At 38.4% G+C, this 17,620-nt stretch overlaps 1 protein-coding gene across 3 annotated transcripts in view; it reads right to left on the reverse strand.

Moving 5' to 3' along the window:
* Positions 1-7,045: 7,045 nt before the first annotated feature.
* Positions 7,046-17,620, reverse strand: part of LOC115929482 — a 33,398-nt gene continuing 22,823 nt past the window's right edge. For all 3 annotated transcript variants that reach the window (XM_030998477.1, XM_030998483.1, XM_030998487.1), the window contains 4 exons: positions 13,028-13,158; positions 11,995-12,129; positions 10,487-10,630; positions 7,046-8,719 (listed from right to left, as the gene is read on the reverse strand). In XM_030998477.1, the coding sequence (XP_030854337.1) occupies positions 8,648-8,719; positions 10,487-10,630; positions 11,995-12,129; positions 13,028-13,158 (482 nt within the window). In that variant the 3' untranslated portion in view covers positions 7,046-8,647. The remainder of the gene's footprint in view (positions 8,720-10,486; positions 10,631-11,994; positions 12,130-13,027; positions 13,159-17,620) is intronic.

A 17,620-nucleotide genomic window follows, 5' to 3' on the forward strand; every position in this document is an offset into this window, starting at 1 on the left:
TTTGCTAGAGGGGGGGGGGGCCCCGAAATTTGAAAATCGCGCCGACCAATATTTTGCTCAGTTGGGGGGGGGGGGAGGTAGAAAACACTGCTTTCATGGGGTTTAATGCAATGTAAGGTAATTCTTTCTCGTTTTCCTGCTATACGCAGCGCTCTCGCAAGAATCGTGCGACTGAAACTCGTATATCCTATACAATGCGAAAAAGTTGGGCAATATTTTCGAACACATTGCCCAACGTTGTGCCAATAGTCAACCCAATCATCTATTGGGCATTATTTTGTAATTGTATTTTGCCTAACAGCTGGTCAAGATTTTTCCAACAAGTGGGCTACCGTAGTCGGGCAATAAAGGGTCATATCTTTGCCCAAATTTTGGTCAAAATACGAAACGATTATGCACGTGTGAAGTAGGGTACTTACGTTTACCAATACCACTGGGCAAAATATTGCAATAGATGGTTGGGTTGACTATTGGCACAACGTTGGGCAAAGTGTTGAGAAAATATTGCCCAACCTTTCCACAGTGTAGGCCTAGATGGTTTCATTGTTGCGTAACTTTGGAGGCAGGCGAAAGCTAGTCAGATTCAGGTAAAAATGTTGACGGTTAACCATTTATTTCGTTCGTCAGCTCTATAACGTTAGACCTAAACGGTCTTTATAAGAAATGCTGCAATCGATCCCCGCACGGGCTCCGCGCGCCTGACTCGAAATTCTTTCATTTATCCCTAGTTTCAATCTGATCACAATTTTATTTTTTGTTCACTACAAAAGATACACTACAAAAAGAAAAAAATAATGACAATTTTTAGCTAGTTTCGGCCAGCGCGCCGTGCCGCAATATCTGACGTTTTAGTTAAACCTTTCATTTTTTATTTGAAGCACATCTCTACTTTATCAAATTAAAGTTGCATTTTTTGACGTTTACATCGAAACATTGGATTTTACTTGTGATTAGGATATCATTAAGCAAAATGTATTTCAGATTTTAGTAGCGGTTTAAGCTCGCCAGTCAGCAGACAAGTTTGAATTTAGTAAACTTATTTAAAGTTATCATCATACTGTTACATTAGTGCTTTATTCGTTGTTTTATATGCTGATTGTACCGTTGTGATCAAGAGTACCAGGAAAAATGGCAAAATATAAAATATTTAGAAGACTAACAATGATATCGTCTGCATTAAATAATTTCTGTGTTATCTGTATTGTACTTAGTACGTAAAGATAAGAATGTGATGCGGAGGACAGAAGATTAAACATGGTACTGAAGATTTTTTTTAAAGAAGAAAGAGAGAGAGAGAGAGAGAGCGAGAGAGAGAAAGAGAGAGAGAGAGAGAGAGAGAGAGAGAGAGAGAGAGAGAGAGAAAGGGGGTGAGGAAGGGAGAGAGAAAGAAAGACAGAAGAAAGGGGGAAAATTAAGGAAGATGGGAACACAAATCACCCATTCCGAATAATTATGTTCGGGCTCAAAAATGGTGATAATGAGCTTGGTCTCCGCCTCTTCCATACAACAGTTATTTCCTCTGTGTAGGCCTAATATTCGACAATCGTTATAATATGACCGCTCTTTTTTTTCAGACCCCCGATCAAAGTAATTACGAAACATAATTATCTTGGTTCTGTAACATTGTTGGTGAAGATTGGAAGGAAGAATTAGAAGAGGCGGAGGAGAGGAAGAGCAAGAAGAGTTAGATGAGGAAGAGAAGAAGGGACAAGAGGAGGAGGAGGAGGCGGAGGAGAGGAAGAGCAAGAAGAGTTAGATGAGGAAGAGAAGAAGAGACAAGAGGAGAAGGAGGACCAAGCTCAGGAAAATGAGGAAGGGAAGAAGGGAGACGACGAGGAGGAGGCGGAGGAGGAAAAGAAAGGAAATGAAAAGGGGGGAGAGGAGAGAAGAGACCAATTTGCTTGTACATCAGGTACGGTCAAAATTCTTAAAAATACTACAGACATTATCTTCACCCAAAATGCAAAAGCCCGGGATGAGCTCATAATTTCAGAGTTTCATGGTAAAAGAAAAATCTCACAAAACGAATACCTAAACCTAATGTATGGGAGAAGGCTTCTGGATTTTTTTTAAGAGTTTTATTCAGAAATTGTTTGATCCTGTGCTGAATAAAACTCAAATCAAGACGTTGCAATGAACATCGCAATAATTATAATGAGAATCAGGACACCATCTTAAAATACGATCACAAAGAATTTCAAGAAATCTACTGAAGGATAATTTCAATATCATATTGCATTGCCTGTGGGATGTATAAATCATGTTCGGAATACGGCATACGTCATTTTGATGTTTACACATTGATAAAGGTGATGGACAAGGCTATTGAAATCGCTTTAGGTTGATTTTCAGAAAAATCTTTGTGATAATGTATCCATTAAAGCCCCACTGCACTAGTTTGGCCAGGAGGGATTAGACCTTCCTGCATGGTCACTGACAGGTGGTTATCTCATCAAATGAGCTCTCAAATAACATAAGAAAAGGGGGATCATGGGGGACCAATGGTCACCGACTAGGCATTGTTTGTTATATAGAGGGCGCGCAAGTAGATATACGTAGTGCAGTGGGGACTTAAGCATCATTTGGTAAAGTTTGTAGGTTCATTGCACAGAGGATATGTGTCTTAACCCGTTGACAACTGAATTCTCTCATTCCCATGGGCTTCATACAGGAGACACCAGGTTCCAGTAGACAATAGGTTAAATTGTTATCAACACATTTTAAATTGATTATTCCAACCAAACTGAACTGCAGGTATACCCCGGTTATCTGGGTAAGTTCGTGGGAATATTATCCGCCCGTCCAGGTGGTCGAGATACGTGTATTTATTCAACAATTCATATTTCAAAAAAAACATTGCGGTATCTTAGATGTAATCATTGTTCATACATGTACCTCGGAGATGTTTCTAAACTAAATGACGATTAAATGAATTTTAATGAACAATGCTTTCTTGTGGTGTGTATGACTTTTTCCTACAAATTAATCTTAGATTTGTATCATCATTATCCAATAATTGCCTTGGTTGAACACACTATGACTGATATTCATAACCCACATGGTAGTCAAGTGTTTTTTTTTATTTTCATTCCTGGTTTGTTCCATGGTTAGGTCCATGAGCGTACATCATTAAACTGAAAAAGTGCACCTCACGTTTTCATCAAAAACAAAGAAGAATAGACAAACATTTTTCTTATTCATTTCAAAAATCTTTCTCCAAAGTCACGTGAGTTGGGTAGCTGAATTGGGACATGTGGGACACCAGCTCCTCCCCCTCTTATTCGTTCTCTCTCCCTCCCACCCCCTCTCTCTCTCTCTACCTCTCCCTGTCTCTCTTTGCCCTTCCAACTTCTCCTCCCTTTCTCTCTATTTCTCCCCCTCATGTCTCCACCCCCCTCCCCCATCCCCTCTCCTCTCTTTCATGCCACCTCCACCCCCCCCCCTCTCTCTCTCCCTCTCTCTCTCTCTCTCTCTCTCGCTCTCTTTCTTTCTTTATCTCTCTCTCTCTCTCTCTCGCTCTCTTTCTTTCTTTATCTCTCTCTCCCTCTCTCTCTCTCTCTCTCTCTCTCTCTCTTTCTTTCTTTATCTCTCTCTCTCTCTCTCTCTCTCTCTCGCTCTCTTTCTTTCTTTATCTCTCTCTCCCTCTCTCTCTCTCTCTCTCTCGCTCTCTTTCTTTCTTTATCTCTCTCTCCCTCTCTCTCTCTCTCTCTCTCTCTCTCTCTCATTCACATTTCTGAATAAACTGCAGCACTACTACATTTTCACAGTACAAAAATACAAAATATACTTGCTAGAATCTTACATAATGCTCAATCACAGTTGCTAGAAAAGATTGACAAGGTCTTTATTATACAATTCTGACCATCTAATCAAAATACAAGTAGCATATCAAGTAAAATCATTATAATACTGAAAATCACTTCAGTATTTCTTATACATGTACTGAGTTCATTCAATAATCTTATTCTTTTCTCAATGAACCTGTGCAGCTAATTGATGTGTTGAAAGCCAGAAGGGCGTTCACACCATGTTAAAGTGAATGAGATAACAGCCTTCTGCCTCTAGACGATCATGTATTGGTCTCAACATCTGGAGAGTGTTTCACAAAGACTAAGATCGACTTTAAGTTGGAATTAACTATGGCAGACCATTCATGCCACTGGCTGCTCTCACTATTGGTCTCTCAATTATGATCTTTAAATGATACTGTTTCCTTCAATAATGAACTATCAAAAAGTTGTTAATTCTGTAGATTTGTGACCACGATTTGTATGTCCCTTGAGAAACCAATGCCAGGAATGGTTAGAGGAATTAGTGGCAAACTTAAGTTTGATCTTAGTCTTTGTGAAACACCCCCATGGAAGACGATATTGTGGAAGACATTGATGCTTATACTGTACTATTAAGGAAGAACGTGATTAAAGCTGCACAAGATAAAATACACATGCCTTTATAGACTATGTATTAAAAATTAAAAATCCTTTCTAATTAGTCAGAACTTGAATATAAGCTGGTTACAACCGAATCTGGGCTGAGGTTTTAAACACACCACTGAAAACGTGACGGTTGTCCTAATTGACTGTTGAAAGCCCTGGAACTTGAATAATTTCAATGTTTAGGTTCTTTATCTATAAACTGACATTGTGATGATACAAACACGTTATACTTCAGAATACTCTATTGTTGATCATACCCAGAATTCTTTTAAAACAGTATTTAATGTAGAGAAACGAAGATGCAATAAGTGCTTACCCCTTTTGCAAAATATCTAGAACATTACAGTGGCTATCACAGAATAATAATAATATTTCACTTTTATATAGCGCTTAATACATTGATAATGATTGTCTCTAATGCTTTACAAATATATTATTAGCACAGTCATCGGTCATCGGATTCCGGCTTGCCCGCACACAATGTATGCACATTCTCTACTCCCTGGGGAGCATTCCAGCCAGACGCATCCTACCGGGTACCCATTTAACACCTGGATGGAGAGTGGCAAATGTAGATTATTGTCTTGCCAAAGCATAGAGAGGAACCTAAAATACACAATAAATATCCAAAGCTAGGTATAATGACGAGCTCAATCTTTTGATACACAGAAGTGAGTACACATACATAGGAGATTTGTAGAACTTTCCCACTTGCTATTCATTACCACTTCAAAGATACCATATCATCATATGTGAACCACCCCCTCAATGTCCTCCTATCTGGGGAAGTCCTCCTTTAAGTGTACGCATAACCGAAACACGTTTTGCTCTCGATATACAGGGTTTCATGTTGCTATACTGCAGTCAAACAATGAGCTTCAAATATTTCTTCTACAAAGAGATATTGAAGTTCAAATACACGCTTAGTGAACTGTAAAACATTGTGTTGAGTAGCCTACTTAGAGCATGGGTACACACTCACACAGAATTGGGCTCGCACAGAATTAAAGTCTGCCTTGAGTTCAATACACACCCTTTCTTCTTTAATACCGGTACTCCTTAACGGTTTACCTATACAATGCCAGGTCAAGTTTTTTGAGGTTGATTTTATACATTTTAGCTATACACAAATAATTTTTTTCAGGTGATACACTTTGACTTGAATAAGCTATATGCAATTCATCACATCATCTACCAATTAGTCTTGGTAATTTAATTTCCACCTATCTTGCTTTTTGATAGGTCTTTAATATATGAATAGATATAAGACACCGTAAACAAATTATACAAGGTGTAAAAAGTAGACTAACACAGGAAGAATTAAGGAACAGATGATCAGTTTTGTTAACCTATCCTAAACAGTGAGCAGGGACAATCCTACATGTTCTTATTGTGGCAAGAAATATTATTACTGTGATCTACAGTCTGGTGACTTATCCACTAGACCACACCTGGGTGGAGAGTGGCAAATATAGGTTACATCTTGCCAAAGGATGTTAGTACTGGGCTCGGATTTGAACCCCATACCTTGTGATCTACAGCCCGGGGTCTTATCCACTATACCACAACACCTTTGAATTTTCATCTTTGCAATGACCATTCTAATCTCTGATGCATTTAGGCCTTTATCATATATAAAACATTACTTTTTAAAAATCACAAAACAAATCATAGAATCATTTGACGGGACAATCCAATCATAAATAAATTAATCACTGAATATATCACGTTGTATATGGCACATTAATATATTAAGCAGATTAAATAGCATTAAATATTGGCGACTACATAGTCAGTATCTATTTCACAATAAAATGATACAATGCAAGTTGAATCGCCTTGATGCAAAATGGACGAAAGTAAAACAACTCAATAGATTGATTCTCAACAAATTTCCAGATCAAGAAACCTGAATTTCACTACATGTACATCATGTATTTCATACACCTCATTAACATCACATATTTCAGGTGTGGGCACTTTGCAAAATTTGATGAATTGTTTATAACAATACATGACTGATAACTTAATACATTTTCCACCTATACATTATGTAAACATTCCAATTTCAACTGAACTTAAGCACACTTTTAAGCTAAACCCTTGTTCATATTCACTGAAAGATAAGGCAAGGCTTTCATGAAAATGATTGGAGGGATATTATTTTAAAGTGCATCACATATGCAAACACACACAGGGAAATTTTATGCACATGGACTTCACTGGTTAAGTATATAGGAGCAAAATTTACCTCTAAATTTCTGGGACTTCTGGCATCTGTCTAAAGTGTCCTGTTTGTACTCAGCACACATTTAATTCTAACTCATAACAAACTGAAGAACAATTAATGTTCTACATCAACATATAGCCAGATTCATGTCTAGCAATACATAATTATTATAGCAATACATTTCTAACTAAGTAGAATATTGTATGAATTGAATATCTTTAAGTAGCATTTATGATTACAAATACAATGTACATTTCATTTCATAAGGCATGGTTATTTACATTTTCACTACAGTACTTCTTGTTTATATTTACAATTTATTAAGTCACAACATGACTACTTAAATACCTGCGTTTGAATTTTCTCTACCTCTTCTTGGTTACTCAATAACAGTGTGTAGCAAAGAATTCAATCTTCTTCACCATTGGAACAGATTCTGCCCATCTCATATACCTCTTATTATCAAGCTTCTTTCAACAATTTGGATTGAGGTTAACTATCATAGTAGGTCTATGACCAAATACTGTATAAGCAGTTATTTTTGCAGAGGTTTCATTTTCACGAACTTTGCAAATAACTTATTTTTCTGCTCCATATTCATTCAATGATTCATTGGAGGCGTTTGGAAGAACAATATTTTGGAAGCACTTTTCATGAGCTAAGACACAATGAGGTGATAGTCTAATATGTCAGACATTAAGTATTTATAATTGTAAATAATAGTTTTAGTCTCATCCATGCATGATTGTATTTTGTCTCCTGATAGCCATTCAAACTCTGACTTGATTCACATTTTTCTAACATTTCTTTAAAAATTTCTAATGTTTTCAAGAGAGTCAGAAAAAATTCACCAAGACTGCAACGATTCTGATGTCTCTTAGCATGCTCCATCTCCCTGTGATATTTCCGCTTGTAAAGAAGACTTCTTCAAGAAACACAACCTCAAGAAAGATTACAGAGAGTCCTTTTCAGGACTCCTCAATCCTCCCTCTCTATCACATGGTGCACCTGCAAGCCTACTGTATAAGAAGACTTCTGTTATGTAAAGGATTCATTAACACCTGCATAAATAAGTAAATCAGAGAACAGCTTTATAACCTCCTCATGCAGCAAGTAACACCTAACTAGCATGTAGGTGGACGGCATGGAGAGGTCATGTGATGCTATCTCTAACACCACACTCTAAAAAATCAGTAGGAAGCACCACAATGGAGTGTAGAAAAATCTTGTAGAGGGGTTGACGCTAACACCAATCTTGAAATCAGCAGTCAGGACCTAAAGACTAGAGTAGAGACCGATGTCCCAGAGAGGGGGACTTGTGTTCACGTTGGCACTTCACTTGAAACGGCATTCAGGAACACCAGGATAGAGTGTAGAATGAGAGAGGTGTCACAGACGGGTGATCTGGTGCTAACGCTAATGCCAATCTTGAAATAAGCAGTACTTGGTACTTGGTTGGGTAATCCCTTTGGTAGATCACTCAGGAAGCTATACTGGGATGGTAGGTGAATACGGACCACCAGAGTAGAGAGATTGATGTCCCAGAGAGGGGGACTTGTGTTTACATTGACACTTAACTTGAAACAGCATTCAGGAACACCAGAATAGAGTGTAGAGAGAGAGAGAGAGAGAGGTGTCACAGATGAATGATCTGGTGTTAACGCTAACGCCAATCTTGAAATAAGGTGTCACAGGTGGGTGATCTGGTGTTAACACTAACGCCAATCTTGAAATAAGGTGTCACAGATGGGTGATCTGGTATTAACGCTAACGCCAATCTTGAAATAAGGTGTCACAGGTGGGTGATCTGGTGTTAATAATAACGCCAATCTTGAAATAAGGTGTCACATATGGGTGATCTGGTTTTAACGCTAACGCCAATCTTGAAATAAGGTGTCACAGATGAGTGATCTGGTGTTAGCGCTAACGCCAATCTTGAAATAAGCAGGTAGGAACACTGCACTTTAAGTGTCAAGAGGTATCACAGAGGAGTAAATTGGCACACAGCGTTGAAAAGCAGCTCCAGGCACTTGCACATTTGTGTTGCTTGGGGCTACAAGAAAGCAAAGAATATCAAATTAAAAAAATTATTATATAAAAGTACAATGTTATGACCACTGATTTGACACAAATGTGAAGCATCTATCCTAAAAAAAGAAATATTCTATTATTTAAATGATTGCCAGCTTTAAAGCTTATCTGCAGTAGTTTATAGGAGAGATTAGACCACACTGCAAGGTCACTGGACAGGTGGTTATCCCATCAACTCAGCTCTCAATTAATATAAGATAAGAAAAAGAGGATCATGGGGGACCAATGGTCACCGATTAGGCATTGTTTTCTATATAGAGGGAGCAAGTAGCTACAAGTAGGACAGTGTGGCTTTAAAACCTAGAAAATCACATACAAATCTATGACCTAAAGCCCTTGAAAGATGGCAGTTGTGCATTTGATGAAATACCCAATCACAATCCACCTGTCAAAATGTGGCCCAATAAAAATACCAGAGTTATCAGAGGTTTTGTTTGGCACATGCACACCAGCTTTGCAAGTCTCTTGGGCAACCAAGTCACTAATCCTCAAATACTTGACGGGTAAATTCAGTGAGTCAGCCACGACCTTTACAGAAACACCAACAAAATAGACGGAGATAAAATTGATAAACTCTGCCCTGAAGGGATTTGTAACCTACAATTTTTGGATTAAAGAAAGAATGATACGAATCTAGATCTTCAATGATCTAGAACCTTAAAAGTCCTGCTCAACCCTGTATATATCTAAATTTCTGTTCTACAGATGCAGTCATCAGGTATGTGTATGTACATTTAGTTGAATGATTCCCCCCCCCCCCCCCCCCCCCATCTTCGTTCAAAACGTACATATAAATACAGGATGATTGCATTTAGAGAAGAGAAATTCAAATATAGTGAGGGAGGAGAGGCAGAGAGAGAGACAGACAGACAGAGAGAGAGACAGAGAGAGACAGAGAGAGAGAGAGACAGAGACAGAGAGAGACAGAGAGACAGTGAGACAGTGAGAGAGACAGAGAGAGAGAGATAGAGGTAGAAAATTGAGTATTTGACTACTGTCAAAACAAAGACAGAGAACATACATGTAGTGAACGAGAGAGCAAGATAGAGAGAGAGAGAGAGAAAAAGGGAGAGGGAGTAAGAGAGTGATGAAGAGAGATGGAGAGAGAGCAAAAAGGAGAGAGTCATAAGACTAAAGATAGAAACAGAGGCTCTCAAGTCTCAATACATGCATATAACATCCAAAAAGTAAACAGCGATAAAGACAGGGCGTTTAGGGGAAAGCGATTGAGAGAGAAGGATAGAGGGGGTGAGGAGAGGGGAGGGGGGGGGGGGTGGCAAGAAAACAAAAATGAGAGAGAGTGAATGAATGTGGTGAAGAGAGGGGAAGAGAGAGAGAGGCATTAGACTAGAGATAGAAACAGAGGCTCTCAATACATGCATATAACATCCAAAAAGTAAACAGCGATAAAGACAGGGCGTTTAGGGGAAAGCGATTGAGAGAGAAGGATAGAGGGGGTGAGGAGAGGGGGGGGGGGGGGGGGTGGCGAGAAAACAAAATTGAGAGAGAGTGAATGAATGTGGTGAAGAGAGGGGAAGAGAGAGAGAGAGAGGCATTAGGATAGAGATAGAGACAGAGGATCTACAGAAATGTACATGCATATAAAATCCGAAAAGTAAACTGGGATAAAGACAGAGCATTTAGGGGAAAGCAAGAGAGAGAAAGAACGATAGAGTGGGTGAGGAGAAAGGGAGGGGGAGAGAGAGAGGGGGAATGAAGATCTAGCTACCTGATGAGTACATTCAAAGAGTAGACAGTCATAGACCTCCTCTCCTTCTTGACCTAGCTTGACCGCCATCAGGTGTCTTCCTAGACTGTCCTCATAGTGGACGGCTCGGATGATCTCTACCAGACCATGCCTCCATCGTACCACCTGAGAGATGCACACAAACACAGAACACAAGAGCAAACAATTATTCTAGATGAACATTAAAGGCATCGTTTATCAATGTTAAATCTGAGATGCACGTGTTATCAGTGTCTGTGATATGGTGTAGTAATGAAGCCCTAAACAAAATTGAGCTTCAAAATGATCAAGAAGTGCCTCAAACAGTAAATATCTTTGAGTGACCGGTTTTACTACACTCGTTTTCCCCCCATAGACTGTAGTGTTATGAAAACCGTAAACGCAAAATTTGGTTTCGATTTCCAATCATAAACATCTTGATAATCAGACAGGTGATCGGCTAAATCCAGGATTTTGTTTCAGAATCTGAGACAAAGTTACTGGATCCCTTTAATGTGAATAATGTGCTAACCCTAGCATGACCAGAGGACACACACAAAGACAGAGATAGACATGTAGAAAGAACGGAAAAGTTATTCATGAAAAATTAAAACTCTGAATTGCGATTGAGGTCTGACTCAATAAAGCATGCCGAAAAGCATGCTTTCACTGTTTTGATGCCGACTATAATTCATCCAGCACAACTTGTGCATTGTGATACTATGAATCAACTACTGAAAGAAAGTAGAAGTGACTGCAAAAAGATTTCACTAGTTCAACCTGGCTGCTTCCAAGGGTCAGATTTGCAATGGAGGGGGGGGGGGGGGGGGGGACCACGTCTTTTGGTTCAGAACTGATCACCAAATTTGATTTTCATTGTTCTTTGATAAAATACTGTTTAGAATTATCAGCCCTTTTGTCACTCTATTTTGGTGGTCACACTGCATCCCTGATAAGCTTTCTGATGAGCAGGTATGACATGTCAACATTTTCAATGGTGACTAATGTTAAAAGTTGATCTCTTGTTATTAACACTTAGAATTCTATAAATTTGTTATTAACAAAAATGCTTACGAAAGTAGCCAAAGCTTTCTGAAAGTACTGAGATCTATCACAGTATCACTTGAAAGTTTACATGGAGATACAAATCACAATCATAATCATAAAACCAGGGTATTTTGTGATTCTGGGTGAATCTATGGATTTACATCTATGTCACTAATCACTGGTTATTTTATAAAATGTCATATTATCCAATATGTATGTAATACCGGTATATTTTATGTTTTACTTATTTCATTGTTATTTTGTCTGTTACCATATACATGACCAATATGAAAAACAGCTTTGGCTCATATTGTCATCCAGTATAAATATTTTTAAATAAACAAATATATAAATAATAAACAAATAAATATCACATGATTGCAGGGCCCTTAGGAAAAACAGCATTAAGATTTATGAGGCTACCCTGGGTAAATAATATTATTATTATTATAATTATGACGAACCTGGGGCGGTCTGATACCGGCTGTCATCTGATATCTATCTTGAGGGATCTTCTCCAGAATCTTGATGCCATACTTGGAAAGATTCAAAGTGACAAAGTCCTGGTCACTTTCTGCAAACTTGAACTGCCCATCCATCTGATGATAGACAATTAAACAGAGAGGTGGGATTAACAGCGTGTCCACACACAAACAAAATTATCCCAAAACTCTATAAAGAAACGTCGTATAAAGAATCATCCTATAGCGAACAGGGCATCCACACACAAAACATTCTTTATCGACTTCTAGTTCAAAACATTGCCCATACCCTACTTTCGTTATACGTTTCTTTATACGGCGTATGATGATGATGATGATGATGATGATGATGATGATGATGATGATGATGATGATAATGATGATGATGAAAATGATGATGGTGATGATGATGATGATGATGATGATGATGATGACTGTGATGATGATGATGATGATGATGACAGTGATGATGTTAATAATGGTGATGAAATTGACAGGATGATTATACTTATGATGAGCACTAAATCCACTGAGTTATTAAGCTACCATTACTATCATTGTTACTTGACATGAACCTGGTCCAGGGAACCGTTTCACAAAGCCTTTTTTCAATGACAAATGACAAGATTCAGTGACAAACCTGCCGATGACCAATCAGAAGCAAGGTTTTAGTAGCTTATAACAGTAGCTTGTAACTTGTTATTGATGAAAAGTTTTGTGAAATGGGGCCTTGGTCTTACCTGTGCCTGGTCCAGGGCTTGGATTAGATCAAGGTGGTCTTCTTGTGAGTGTTGTAGACACTGAGCTGAGGCAATCATCCCTACGTAAAGCTACCATTACTATCATTAATGGACCTGAACCGGGTCCTGGTCTTACCTGTGCTTGGTCCAGGGCTTGGATTAGATCAAGGTGGTCTTCCTGTAAGTGTTGAAGACACTGATCTGAGGCAATCATCCCTACGTAAAGCTACCATTACTATCAATGTTACTGGACCTGAACCGGGTCCTGGTCTTACCTGTGCTTGGTCCAGGGCTTGGATTAGATCAAGGTGGTCTTCTTGTGAGTGTTGAAGACCCTGAGCTGAGGCAATCATCCCTACATACCTCACCATGAAGTCCACTGATAGGGTCAGAGGATCCCTTACAACTGAAAGATGAAAACAAAAAGAGAATAAATGTTATTATTATTTATTATTATTTTATTTGGCATTTTGTATAACAAATAACAGACAAACATAATACAAAGATCGAATATACATAGGCTACATGAATGATTTTTAAAACAAATATACATGTATGGCGCCATACAAATGCTGTTCATGATCATCTTCATCAGAATAGTTTCTAAATAGTTGAGAGGCGACTTGGCTCAGTCTGTAAAGCGTCTGGCTGTCAAACCAAAGATCATGGGCTCAAATCCAACCCAGGCAGAAGACTGAAGCCTGCATTATGTGTTATCATTCCCCTACCCTGTTTCATAGACCCAGGCTATGTTACAGTGGAAAACACTCTGTCCCTTGGATAGGACGTTACAAGTAGGCGCCACGTAGAGGATAGTCACCCCCTTTGCACATTAAGAACGCCCTACACTATTTGTATAAGAGTAGGGGAAACCCTGGTGTAATGGTCCACCTGCACACCCCAATCAGTTATAATGGAAAGAGATATTCAAGGGTTACAGTGATTTAGTTCACTATTCACCTCCCAGGCAGGAGACACTTAAAGGCCCACTGCACTACTTGTAGCTACTTGCGCCCTCTATATAACAAACAATGCCTAATCGGTGACCATTGATCCCCCATGATCCTCTTTTTCTTATGTTAACTGAGAGCTGAGTTGATGAGATAACCACCTGTCCAGTGACCTTGTAGGGCGGTCTAATCCCTCCTGTAAACTATGGCAGATAAGCTTTAATACTTCATAGTAATCTCCTGCTCTCTCTATCTCTTTCCCTGCATCTTATTTCTCTCCTTGTACTATTCTTATAACCTCTTCCCTCTTTCCCACTCGCACTATCACTGTGTCTCAGTATCGCTTCCTCTCATTGACCTTGTATTGTTTTGTCTCTTGTATTTTGTATGATTTTTAAAAGTAAATACAACAGTACCATTTTCCTCAATAAAATATAATTTTCAAAACAAAAAAAATAATAAAACTAGAAATTTAATTCGTCATGGGGACGAATTAGGTGGTCTGTCTTCAAGTCTTATGAGAGATTATAATATTTACTATATTGAGAAAGGGAGAAGTTATATAGACATGTAAACAATGATGATCATCAAGATGATCTTGATAGTAATGGTGATGACGATGATGATGATGATGATGTTGATGATTATCATCAACAGACCACGATGACATCAGACTGAACAAAATTAGAAAACATTTAGATAGCGTATAGTCTCAGCTACAACATACTCAAAAATCAACAAAAACCAAGCCGAAATAACGGCGATATTGCTCGCAAAAGACAAGAATGTAGAATCCAGATTTGAGAAAAAGTCATCTCCCATAAGGATTACACGCCAAAAGTAATGGATCTAGTGATAATAGGGTAATAATAAAGTAAATATGGTTGTTTATTACATTATTTGCGATTGTACGTGTTTTAATATTCAAAGGAGATGGTAGAGTGAAAGGTCAAAAAGAAAAAAAAGTGAAGAAAAAAAATTGTTGGAGACGCCCGGACTCGAACCCGGGACCTCGAGGTCGGAAGTCAAGTGCGTTACCGATATACCAAAACATTTCCCATAGAGATTACACGTAAACGGAAAATGGAATTATCAAATCCCACTTTGTAAGTGAAATATGAGCATGATCCCGGCATCTGATCGAAAAATAAAGGACACACTTGTGATAGATTATTGTCTCAGCTACAACATACTCAAAGCTCAGCGTAAACAAAGATAAAACGGCGGAGATATTGCTCGCGAAAGACGAGAATGTAGATCCAGTTTTGAGAAAAAGTCATGTCCCATAGAGAATACACGCAAAATGTGAAAAATTGACATGCCTCCTTTAATCGCAAAAATACGCCATAATACCATTGTCAAAATGAAATATCATGGTGACCGCATTTGTAGAGAATATACTCAGGTAGAACATATCAAAATTTGGAAGAAAATTAATCAATATTTACAAAGATACAATCAATTTTCCAAAAATATGATGACGTCATAATATGCAAATTGAAATTTTGAGTTCGGAGGCCATTATGATGACGTCATGAGTCAATTGAGGGTCAAATGAGACATGGAATCATATCTCAAACTCATGCTTTTTCTAACCATGATATAAAAGTTGGGGTCAATGGACTATCTGAAGAGCTATTATGATTTTTAAAATGGCATGTTTTTGATCAAATTTGCATTATATTGCCCATAGCAGCACGCGCGGATTTTGAACTTTGACGCGCGCTCACGGCCTTATGAAAGGTCAAGGGTGACTGAAAAAAAATGTAAATTGTCATTTACGGTAAGAGCAATCTAAATCATGTAAAAATTTTGAATTTGACCTTTTCTGCGCGCTATGAGCGCGCGCAACGCGCGCGGGGACACTTACGGACGGAAAATTTTGAAATGCTTAAAATGACCTGATTCGTACTCTCCTTTAATAGTTAAGTGATTTTGAGCATTTGTAAATTTTGACGCACGCGTACGTGCGCGTCATGACCTTTATGTGACCTTTGATGACATGACTTGTTGACCCTTGACCTGAAGTATATGTGATATGAATATGAATGACCTTTGCTTATGGATCACGAAGATATGATGGATAACGTGATTTCACAAAATGGCGCCTGGATGACGTCACGATAATCTGATGACCTTGAAAATGTTCCTGTCACGTCTCATGACAATGACCTATGACTGTGTCAAAATTGAAAGAAATTAACACAACCGATCTTGAGTTAACCGATAAACAAAAAACGGGAAGAAATAAAAATAAATAATAATAAATAAATAAATAAATAAATAAAGAAAGAAAATTCTGACGAAAACAATAGGTGATCTGTCGAAAACGACAGACCACCTAATAATAATAATTTAAAAGATGTTAGAGGGCCCATACTTCCTACGATAAGTAATAAATAAACTCTCCTGAAGATGGATGTATGGATAATCCTAGGGGGGCAAAGGGGCAAAGGCTACAGCAGAAATGTCCTCTTCTTGTCTCTTCTTACAAAGTTAAAAGTAATGCCTTCCTGGACAACACTTACTATGTCGGCATTCAAGTTTTTGTGAACATACTAATTCTTGAATTTATATTTCTATGTGACACTACATGAACACATATCACTATAATTCACTTAGGCAGTAACATTTTCCCTGGATAAATGAAAATAAGTTGATAAGCCTTTTTCTTAATCCATCTGAATCACAATGTAATAAAAAGTACTTGTGTACATTGTAGATGATGATCAATGATTAAACAGTACAGACAGTGGACTGTGGTAGAAGTGCTTAACTACATCACGTCCTTGATCATGGATATAAGAAAAAAAAGGAATCGTGAGTTTGCCTTTATGTTTTCTCATGTTCTTTTGGCAACCATGGATTGGTTCAATGTTGGAGAGACGCAAGATATATAAAAGAGTGCCTCCTTTCTGCCAAAAGCTTTCATGTGAATCCTAATAAATGGAGAATGATATCCAGACTAAGCGAGCAAAGCGAATGAGATTAGGGTGGGCAGGAAGGGGGTTGGAGAAGGCTGTACCCAATTATCAATTCATATTAAGAATCAAATAGGATGGTGAAGATGTTCAAGGTTCGACAGGGAGAGTGAGAACTTGGAAGGGTGAGAATAAGAAGATGGTGACAGAGAGAAGACCAGAGAAGGGAGACAGAGGCAGGGAAAGAGAGAGAGAAGTAATCAGATGAAGAGAGAGAGATAGTAGGGAGAGGCAGAGAGGAGTAGCAAATGGAGGAGCGAAGTAGCAAAGAAGGAAGAGGGGAGGGGGGAAAGAGCTGGGAGAGGGAGGGGGAAGTTGAGAGGAGATGGGAGTAGGGAAAGGGAGAAAGAATAAGGGAGATGGATAGAAAAGTACAGAGAGGGAGCTAGAAAGCAATAGAGAGAGAAAGAAAGAAGTAGGGAGAGGGAGACTTAAGTACATGTAGGGCGATAGGGACAAGAAGTAGGGAAAGAAATAAGTAGGAGGATTTTAAAAATAAAAATAAAAAAAGGAAAAAGGAAAAAGAAAATAACACAAATAAAAGAATAAAACAAATATTGCATTAGAGAAGTTTGAAGGACAGGAAGGTGTAAATGGACAAATGTCTTCTCTTTTAGAAAGATATCCAGTGATGAAGAGAGAATTTGCAAAGATGAGATCAAACAGGTTGAACTAAGAGATGGGACAGACAATCACAACTTTTGATGAAACAGAAAGATAGTAGAATATTTATGATCACAGACTTAAAGAAGAAAAGATACTCCTTAACATCAACAAAGAAGGAAGAACAGAAGTACGAAGAAAAGACGAGAAGATAGGTTTGAGGCATGAACATCTCAAGACATCTTATTAGAGCAGCTGTGCTTCCTACCTACACCCTCCATCGAGACATTCCATCTCTCGGATCCTTTACTACCCAACCACGGGATTGTAAGAG

The sequence above is a fragment of the Strongylocentrotus purpuratus genome, unplaced genomic scaffold (genome assembly GCF_000002235.5).
Source record: "Strongylocentrotus purpuratus isolate Spur 01 unplaced genomic scaffold, Spur_5.0 spur5_contig_860, whole genome shotgun sequence".
Taxonomy (NCBI): domain Eukaryota; kingdom Metazoa; phylum Echinodermata; class Echinoidea; order Camarodonta; family Strongylocentrotidae; genus Strongylocentrotus; species Strongylocentrotus purpuratus.